Source organism: Cebidichthys violaceus, unplaced genomic scaffold, assembly GCF_023349555.1.
Source record: "Cebidichthys violaceus isolate CVI_PGR_0920_01 unplaced genomic scaffold, fCebVio1.0.p SCAF_5, whole genome shotgun sequence".
NCBI lineage: Eukaryota > Metazoa > Chordata > Actinopteri > Perciformes > Stichaeidae > Cebidichthys > Cebidichthys violaceus.
The window spans coordinates 18484884-18495320 of NW_027176705.1; the positions used below are offsets into that span (position 1 = coordinate 18484884).

The 10437-nt window shown below is 44.0% G+C and overlaps 1 protein-coding gene across 1 annotated transcript; it reads left to right on the top strand.

Annotated features, from left to right (window-relative positions):
- Nucleotides 1-562: 562 nt before the first annotated feature.
- On the top strand, nucleotides 563-4669 carry tssc4 (tumor suppressing subtransferable candidate 4). Its single transcript, XM_068730913.1, has 3 exons — nucleotides 563-646; nucleotides 1640-1782; nucleotides 2377-4669. The coding sequence occupies exon 3, from the start codon at nucleotides 2419-2421 to the stop codon at nucleotides 3391-3393; it is 975 nt and encodes a 324-aa protein (XP_068587014.1). The 5' UTR covers nucleotides 563-646; nucleotides 1640-1782; nucleotides 2377-2418; the 3' UTR covers nucleotides 3394-4669.
- Nucleotides 4670-10437: the final 5768 nt, after the last annotated feature.

A 10437-nucleotide genomic window follows, 5' to 3' on the forward strand; every position in this document is an offset into this window, starting at 1 on the left:
ATTTATTGCCACATGATCAACACATACTCATTCTTCCATGTAGGTATGTTTGGTTCTGAAATTACATAAAATTAACAAGTAAATACATGACTAGGTTGCAAATTAACCCTTAAATATCAGATGAAATAAACTGCATTAAATACATCTGTATCAATGACATAGATAATTAACAAAGACACAGATTTATATTCATTCATTTATTTTTCTTCTAATGTTACCCTGGTATGTGCTTGCATCATGGACTGTAAATGAGAATGTCTCGCGGTCATTCTACTGCCTTGACTTTTATTTTGAAATATTCTTGCTTCCGGGTCACCTGTCTTGCTTTGCGTTTCTCTTCAAAAGAAAAAACAAAAGAGAAATTTACAAAAAACTAAATCGGCTCGTTATTTGACTTTGGTTCTCTCCTATTTTGTTTCTTGGATTCAGACAACAAAAACAGAAAAACGGTGGTATTTCTGTATTTACGTTTTGTCGATTAAACGATTACTGTGCTGCATTCGCCCGCCCAATTCTTGTCGCAACCACAGCCTGTAACCGCTGGGGGGCAGTAGCAGTCTGGGTGAAACCTGAAGCGTAACGCTAGAAGAAGAACGTGTCCTGGCTGTAGGCGAAACACTGGCGTGGTCGTGACAACAATAATGAGGTAAACCCTGATGTATGTTAATATGAAGGTTAAGTCTGTGAAACGAAAACGCAGCGTGTCTGCCACGAGATGTGGATGAACTCACACGACGCACAGCTCTTTAAAACCACGCACAGCATCACGTCAGTTAGCATTAGCATGCTAACGAATCGTTGTCCGATGATCAGCTAATGAGAAATGAAACACGCTCCACAGACGGCTCTCCGTTTCAGAGATTCATTTTTGATACGACAATGTTGTCGCGTGGGATATTGCACCCATAATTTTCACGTTCCATACATTTTACCGAAGCAATTAAAACCGCCCGCGTGTGTGTGCACAGGGTCACAGAAAGCTTATCCGTCCGTCTCGAACGGTCCCCGTTAATGGGAAGGATCAGTCGAGGTGAATTCATATTTTCAATATCTAATCTGAGGTGTCGGTATGTGTAAGAGTACATGGTTCATCCAAGATGTACATGATTATGTCCATGATATTGCATTTAATGTTGAGTTATAAAGATACAATTCGACGTAATCCACGTTAAACAATGCAGACAAATAGCATATTTTAATATTTGGATTGGTGTATCGGTCCACTAGTGCAGCATGTCACTGCATGCGAGTGTGTGAATGTGAAGAACTGGCTGCAGAGCTGAGTGACTCTGCTCTGACACCCGGATTGGCAAAGCACAATATATTGTTATCAACTTTTGACAAAATGAAACCCAACTATTTGTGTGTCTGCACTCAGCCAAAGATTGTGTATGAGGTAAAAGAAGCATCACTCTGGAATATGAACGTACACTCAGTGACTCAGATAATCAATGGTAAAAACAACTTGGCTCAAAGTGTGTGTGTGTGTGTGTGTGTGTGTGTGTGTGTGTGTGTGTGTGTGAGTGTAGATGTCGAGAACTGTCACTTAAAATCAGCGTATTTCAGCTGGAACATGTCTTCAGATCTCTTCAGTGTATCATGTGTTGAAATTATTTCATGTTCTTGCTTTGAATCACAGATTGTGTGGGAAGTTGGCTTCCTCAGTTTCATAAAGAGCCAGTGAGTCTGCAGCCCAACGGAGACAACATGGACGCTACAACAGGAGCACAGACATAGTATGCACACATTCTCTTCAGAGTTTACCAGGACTCAGCCTGAGAGGTACCCTTCTTTAAAATATCATTATTATTATTATTATCGTAACATACATCTCTTCATAAAATGTATTTTAAATTGTTGTAGATGGGGGCTTCTGATATTGGTCACAGTTAGGGTCATATACACTGCCGGTCGGAAGTTTGGATCGCCTGCCGTAGAAGCTTGATTTGTTAGAGAGGACTTATTTTATTTTTTTTGAATTGTCTTTTTACAATAGATGTTGTTCATGATGACCGTCGTCTTTTGTACACTGAGAACAAAACTAACAGCAGTCTTCGGTTAAAGAAGCCAGAAGCTTAGCATCAAATGTGTGCAGAGTTAAATAGGAATGGCTTCCTGTTTCAGTATCAACTGCACATTAATGCAGCCTATCACAAGCTCCAATACTCTGTCAGTACACTGGGTCTCTGTAGAACTACACACACACACACACACACACACACACACACACACACACACACACACACACACACACACACACACATACAGAAATAAAAGCTTTTTTTCACTTACAACTAAGAGAATTCGCCTCTTGCCCCTGTGCTGTGTGATGACTGATGAAGGCCACAGTTTTGACCTCTTCCTCTCTTTCACCAGGTTTTTGATTTAGGCGAGCTGCTGAGTCTTCTTGTTGTTAAAATGTGTGATCAGAAAAATGGCGGGGACCACGGTGACGTGCTGAACAGTGATGATGTGGACGAGCTGTCAGCCAGTGATGAGTCTGAGCCCGAAGAACTACCCAGCAGCGCTCCCTTTGACCCAGAGCTGGACGATGACGACGACGATGATGATGATGACGACGACGACGGCGGGGTGGTTGAGATTTCTGCTCCAGCTGCTGGACACAAAGCTCAGACTCCATTCAGTCTGAGAGGAGGGGGCTCGGCGTTCTCAAACCGCAGCCACAGCATCTTTGAATGCCTGGACAGTGTCGCCCGGCTGGCCTCCTCCTCTCTGACCCAGGATCACGTCACAGATGGAGTGTTTGCTCGGCCTCTGCCTCCACGTTCCAGGAGGAAGATGAGCCAGCCTATGTCCAGCTGCCCCACACCAGCAAAGAAGAGAGGAGTCCCGGACTACCTGGTGCACCCTGAGCGATGGACCCACTACAATCTGGAAGATGTGGAAGAGACTAGCGATCGGGACAACAGGAGGGCGGCTCACAACTTCCTGTCCAGTCTGCAGCAGAGGAAGGAGCAGCAGGAGAGCAAGAGCGATACCTCCTGTAACATCCAACAGAAGATGGTCTTCTCCAGACCCAGCGCCCTGCCGAAGGAGCCACCTGCTGATCAGCCGTCAGCTGTCGGAGGCAAAGAGAAGGAGACACGCCTCAGTCATCTGGAGGAGGAGGTCGAGGATGAGGAGGGCAGGGAGAAAGAGATGGCTGGAGGAAGGAGAACAGACCAGAGTGTCGAGAAAGCGGAGGAAAGGGCGAGAGATGAAGAGAAAGACACAAAGGGAGCTGTGGGTCCGCCAGAGGAGAAGAAACAGGTGCAGAAAGAAAAATATGAGGAGGAGAAGGAGAAGATGGAAGAGGCCACCCCAGCCTTTATCCCCTTCAAGAAGACTAAGCGTTTGAACTACAGGAAGAGCTCCGGGCGAGAGGACAACTGAGCACATCACCGTCTCAAAATAATACAGACAGCAGAGTTCATCTTATGTAAAAAAAAAAAAACAACAACTACTGTTGTCTATTCAAATGTGCTGACTTTACTGTTTTTACTCCAGTCCAGAGCCACCAAACCTGAACCTCATGAATACTAACTGAATACTAACTGAACAAAAGCGGTGTTTTGCCAACTTCTGTGGTTGAAAGTTGAAAGTCTGCTTTACCTCTGACCCACACCCAACTTCTCCCATGGGTGTGGTTGTTAATGTGTTACCACATCCAGCAGTGAACCATGGATTAAACTGTTGGTTAATGTTCTGATGTTAGCATACCACACAGCGAGGTAAGCTAGTTTTACATCCAAGGCTGAGGAGTATTTCATTGGCCGGTTTAAAAAAAAAAAAAAGACCCTTTTATGATTCTCCTTTTTAAAAGAAGTCTACTGGAAACATTCAGAAGGTCAGCGGGAAACGGTGTTTTTTGACTTTGTCGTGGAGCTAACGTTAGCTTAATTAGCTAGCTGTAGTGACAGGTTTCATTTCAGGAGGCTACATCATGCGTCTGTCTCAGCCCTGTCAGTGTCTTCTCCCGGATTACGGGCGCAGTTTTGAACATGCGGTTAATGTAAATTGAAACCAAACAAAAAGACAACAAAATTACTTGATTAATGTAGTAAAACATCATGGTTTGGCATGAAATAGCTAGTATGTGATGTTATTGAAGTAAATTAAAATAAGTCAATGTTGACTTTTGGTTTCTCAAAGGACACAGACAGCGGCCTTCTGGGTGAAAGTCCTGTGTTTGTCTGACCCTGACCTCCTCCTCCTTATGCAGAATCATTTGTGATAAATCGAAAACAAAATCCCTTAAAATGTCGTTGAAAATGCTAGTTTAGTTGTATGGGAATGTAATGTTTAGGAGAACTAGTTTTGATGGTTAAGTCGGCTGCTGTAATAACTGCTGCTGCTGAAAATGAAAGGCTGACAGGTTACCAGCAGTAAATAAGGGGGGCGGGGCTTCGGAACCGTCAGTTGAATTCAAATCAGCCTGAAAAACAAATATGAAAACTCAATAAAATGTGGAATATTTGGAAACTTCATTTTTTTATTTTGAATAAAAGAACATGAGGGCCGTGGGTACATCCTGTTTACACGTAGCTGGTCGAATACGAATCAGTGTAGGAATTTAAAACTGTTGGTGTTGATGGTAATTTGATTTATATTTCTTGTTGCATGGTCTGTGTTTTGGAATAGTCTCAATTAAACATTTTGATTTAAATTATTTTTTATTTGTCATCCTTTCAAAAACATTTAAGACTCTTTTGTATGTTTAAAAAAAGAAAAGAAAAAAAGAAGTTGTATGGAAACGACAAAATTTGATGAAACTTTTGACTTGAATTGAATGAAAACACGACTAGTGTCATCACCACGATCTGAAAGGGATAGTTTGGATTGTTTGCAGTGTGGTTGTATGAGATACTTATCCATAGTCAGTGTATTACTACAGGAGACACATGCATTCTGGGTAATGTTTCTGCATCAATTTATGGTGGAAAAGGTCTGAACATAAAGGAAAACATCAAATTCAAGCCACAAGTGAAAGTGAAAATATAATGGAATATAATGCAGTAAGGTTGTCAGACATTCTATATTCCATCAATAGACAATATTACCACTATTCTCTTAATATTACTACTTCAAGTTCAGACATTGGGCCTAGAGGAAAGGGACCGGGTTCAGACGGGATCCAAAGTGCTGCTTTATGCAGCTGTTCACACCAGGAGCAAACAGTGGCCGTCTGTGTGTGAATGTTCTCTCCAAAGATAATGCAAATGAGTGCTCCAAAATTGCTCGGGGCAATTCTGTCCTCCAAATATATTGAAAATATTCACCTGGTTTCCATCCACAGCAGTGCATTGCTTTGCTCCTGTGAAGGTACATCTGTCTGTATACTGTCGGTAATACGCTGACTATGGAGAATACCTCAGACAAGCCCACATCAAACAATCCAAACTACTCCTTTAACCCTACTCTGTGGAGTTTTATTGTAAATATACAAAAGTTTCAGTGTAACTCGCCAAAACTCATTGTGTGTCGTGTGTTGAATGCATTTCCTTATAAACCATTTGCAAAGCGAACAGCACTCTTCTTCTCTGTCTCTGTTGACGCATCGCTGTATTTCACCTGTCTGTCAGGTGAGCAATGTGAAACCATTAGCAGGACTGTGTGACAGACATTCACATTCATAGTAACACAACTCCATAGCACTGCTATGGGAGACTTTTAATAATAATGAATAAACCAGTAGTCATAAAAAAAAAATGCAGGTATAAATACCCATTTATTAACAATGAGATGACGTCAGCTTCACGCTGTGATTCTTGTGTAGGATTTGTATGTATCCTACAAAAACACATTTTCATTTTTAAACCCAAAACCTGTTTTCTCTATTTGTGTTTTAACTGGGCGAGGCTCAACTGTAAACAGGAGATGTCACATACCTCCGTCATTAATGACCAATGGGGGCAGAGCCCCATCACCCCTCCCTGAGTCGATTTTGTTCTTGGCGATATTTAAAATCTGATTGCTCTCCCTGTACAGCTCCACTAAGGTCCCACCTCAGACCTGGAGGCTGACTCATCAGCGTTCCTTATGCTGTTGTGTCATCTACTTCTTTACAAATCTCCATAGATTCACAATGAGAAACAACATCGTTGGTGTTAGCACAGCAGAAGGGAGAGAACACAAGCTGGAGGGCCCTTGTGTTGAGAGTCATAGGCCGAGAGACCACATCACCTATCTGAACCACTTCCTTTCTGACAGAAAACCTCAAATCCACTTGCATAGAGACTGATGAATTTATACCTGATGTGTATCAAATAGTTTCAAATTCCTCCTCTCTTCTCCCCTCCTCTCCTTTCCCCTTTTGTGTTGGAGTTCACATTTTATATTTCCCACCCACATCCTCTCCTCTCTTTAAAAAACGTGTTAAAATCTTAAGAGAATTAAGGTGAACGCATGAATTATCCATCTGTATCATCGCTACTCTTCTCTTCTTTGATCGCCTCGTCACATCTCTCCTCAATACTCTTCACATATTTACAATTCTTTTCATGTTTCTTCACAACTTTTCTCTGCCTTACTGTAGTATTTTGCTCTCTGTGCCGAACTGAAATAGTTCCTTCTCTCTCACCCCTTCTTTTCTTATTTCCACACTTCTTTTCAATTCTCTTTTCTCCACTTTTCATTGAATCTTTTTATTTTTTCTTCAACCTGTCCCTTCCTGTTGCTTCCTGTCGCTTTCTGTCTCTTCCTGTCTCTTCCTGTCTCTTCCTATCTCATCCTGTCTCTTCCTGTCGCTTCCTATCTCTTCCTGTCTCTTCCTGTCTCTTCCTGTCCCTTCCTGTCTCTTCCTATCTCTTCCTGTCCCTTCCTGTCTCTTCCTGTCTCTTCCTGTCCCTCCCACACCCTCTGGTCTCCCTTTTTGAACAGGGGAACCACCACCCCGGTTTGCCACTCCCTAGGCATCGTCCCAGACCTCCACACAATGTTGAAGAGACGTGTCATCCAAGACAGCCCCTCCACACCTAGTGCCTTCAGCATTTCTGGACGGATCTCATCAATCCCTGGAGCTTTGCCACTGTGGAGTTGTTCGACTACCTCAGTGACTTCCACCAGGGAAATTGATGATGCTCCCCCATCAGCCTCCAGCTCTGCCTCTACCATAGAGGGAGTATTAGTCGGATTCAGGAGTTCCTCAAAGTGCTCCTTCCACCGCCCGATTACCCCCTCAGTTGAAGTCAACAGAGTCCCATCCTTACTGTATACAGCTTGGATGTTTCCCCGTTTCCCCCTCCTGAGGTTACGGATGGTTTTCCAGAAACACCGTGGTGCCGACCGAAAGTCCTTCTCCATGGCTACTCTGAACTCCTCCCACACCCGCTGCTTTGCCTCCTTCACGGCAGCGGCTGTAGCCCTTCGGGTCCGTCGGTACCTTGCAACTGCCTCAGGAGTCCTCCGGGATAACATATCCCGGAAGGCCTCTTTCTTCAGTCGGACGGCTTCCCTGACCACCGGTGTCCACCACGGTGTTCGAGGGTTACCGCCCCTTGAGGCACCTAGGACCTTGAGACCACAGCTCACCGCCGTAGCTTTGGCAATAGAAGCTTTGAACATCGTCCATTCCTGTTCGATGCCCCCAACCTCCACAGGGATGCTAGAAAAGCTCCGCCGGAGGTGTGAGTTGAAGATCTCCCTGACAGGGGCCTCCTCCAGATGTTCCCAGTTTGCCCGCACTACCCGTTTGGGCTTACCAGGTCTGTCCAGAGTTTTCCCCCACCCTCTGACCCAACTCGCAACCAGATGGTGATCAGTTGACAGCTCCGCCCCTCTCTTCACCCGAGTGTCCAAAACATACGGCCTCAGATCCGATGATACGATAGTATGGTAGCGCCTCACCTCCCGCACAAGCTCTGGCTCCTTCCCCCACAGAGAGGTAACGTTCCACATCCCCAGAGCCAGCCTTTGCTGCCCAGGTCTGGTCCGTCGAGGTCCCTGGCCTTCACTGCCACCCATGGGGCAGCGCACCCGACCCCAGCGGTTCCTCCTGCAGGTGGTGAGCCCACAGGATGTACGGGTGAGCCCACTGTGAGCAGGCACAGTGTGCGAGAACGCTGAGACTTGTGTTGTTGTACATGTAGAAACTCAGGACATGGAACTGGAGCTCTGCAAAAGAAGCAGTGGTTGGCTGGTTCACTTTGTGACTGCCACCCTAACCACTAGTCGACCATCCCCTGCTGATTTAGCCTGGGTTCTTGCACCCAGTTACCATGAGCTGCCACGTGGAGACACAGCAGAAGTCTTGATGATGTAGAGACTCTTCAGTCAAAAAGGAATGACTTTCAAATATTACATATAATAGAATGTGTAAAGACTAATTTCATTAGAAGTAGTGTGAAGGTGTATACTGTCCTTAAATTTGGGCACAGATCATGTCTCTGTACTGACATGCATCTTGGTTGTTGGACTGTGGTGGGTGTACATCATCAATTTGCTTTCTGAGTTGATGAAGAAGAACCCTGCTCATCTTCATCAAGTTGGTTACCTGAATCCTTTCATGTGCAGACACTTGATCCTCCTGAACTTGGATTTCAGGATGCCAAAATCATGCTCAATGGCCACACAAGCTGCAGTGAGCTTTTGGTTGAAGAGCCTCTGGCTGGCGTTTAGATGCCCACTATCCCTGTAGGGTTTCATCAGTTGTAGCAACCGAGGATAAGCTGAATCTCCGATAATGTGCATTCCCTCTGGGACCAGGGCCTGAGGATCTTCTTCCAAAAGCTGTGCAGCAATTTGTGTTGCTCAATGTTGTGGCATCATGCCAACTACCAGGGTGACCTACTTTTACATGACGGAAGAGCCGTTCACTGTCACAGAATCTGGTGAGGATGATGGAATAGAATTGTTGTCTGTTATAATAGGCTATGGGATTGTTGCAATGTGGTTTATCAATGGGAATGAGACATCCTTCGACAGCACAGACTGTATTTAGAAATCCAGCTGTTTTCAAAGCCTAACTGAGATGTGTGAAGTGCTTCTGCTGTAGGCCACAAAATGCAATGGGACAGATGTGTAGCGATCAGGAAACAGAAGTGATGGAGATGCGTTGAAACTGTAGATATGTTCAACACTGTTACACACAGGTGGTTTGGTTTGCTGACTGTTCATGCAGCATCCAGGTCCCAGCGTGGTCACAAGGTCCTGGATAGCAAAGAAGAGAGTCAAACTGACATGCAAATATCAGAGATTATACTTGGGCCATAGGAACGTTGTAGATAAGCCTACCTCCACTCGTCCTCTTGATAGTCTGAAATGACTTCTGAAGTCTGTGACACTGAGGGACAACCTCCTCAACAAAATGTTTTTGGAACCAACCTAGGAGAAGAATAATGATGCTGAATCTTTTCAGAATTCTCAAGAACTCATTCGGCATTTAGGGAGCAGTCATTGAATTATTATCATTGCTGACCACTTAAAACCACATATCACCACTATGCCAACTTTTCATAAAATAATAAAAACACAACCATATTTTACACTATGAGACAATTACATTCCTACATTGTTCTACAGTTTTTAGTGTTTTCATTAGCCTAAAATGTTGGAGAATGCCTAAACCCAATTTATCAATCTACCTGATTGAGAATCATCAAACATTGTTACATACGGTATTTAATACTGGACGACAGCAATCAGGAAAAATAGGCAAAGTACGATGCTAAATGAGCTGTAGCCGTGGCCATTTGTTCTGGTTCATTTGTAATATTTACATAAAATAAATCACCTTCACTGTCTAAGTCCAACTTCATGGAAAAGTAGGGCGATCTCTTCTGCTTCAACTTCATCAGAGATCAATCAGCAATTTCTTTAGCCATAGATATCCAGATGTGTTCGGCAGACTACAGGTATCCTACAGATGCAACAAACAGGATGTAGACGTTTCAATGACTTCCTGTGTATTCTTTGGAAACTGTGGCCCAATCCCGTTCTCCACACTCACGGACTCACAGACTTTGAGGCGCGCTCCCGCAAAATCCGTGACGGTTTAGGGTCCCACTGTCAAATCATGGAGTGTTTGAGGACTCTCTCTGAGACATTTTGAGCCCTTTATGAACCCACAATTCATTGCAATGGGCCGTTAAACACGGGGTAACCAGTGGAAGCCTGGAGAAGTAAGAACAAGGTAAACAAAGAGGACGGCACATGTGTGATCAGCCTGGCAAATTCAATTCACACAGAAACATTAAGGATTAAAGATGGAACAAAATAAACTGTGAAATTGTCAACGCTCCCTTCGTCCACTTTCCAGGCTCAGCTCTGCTCATCTCAGACAAGCTTAATATTGGCAAAGTTGTGTTCAGGCCTGGACCCTTATGACAAACCATGAACTCATCAGGTCCTCTCTAAGAATGTCTTTCCTAAACAATCAACCATTCCTCTGCAGGAACAATGCCATTCGTTAGTTTGTGGCAATTATATACAACTTTTAGG

Coding starts and splice junctions, on each gene's coding strand:
- tssc4 (XM_068730913.1), top strand. CDS start 2,419: ATGTGTGATCAGAAAAATGGCGGGGACCACGGTGACGTGCTGAACAGT.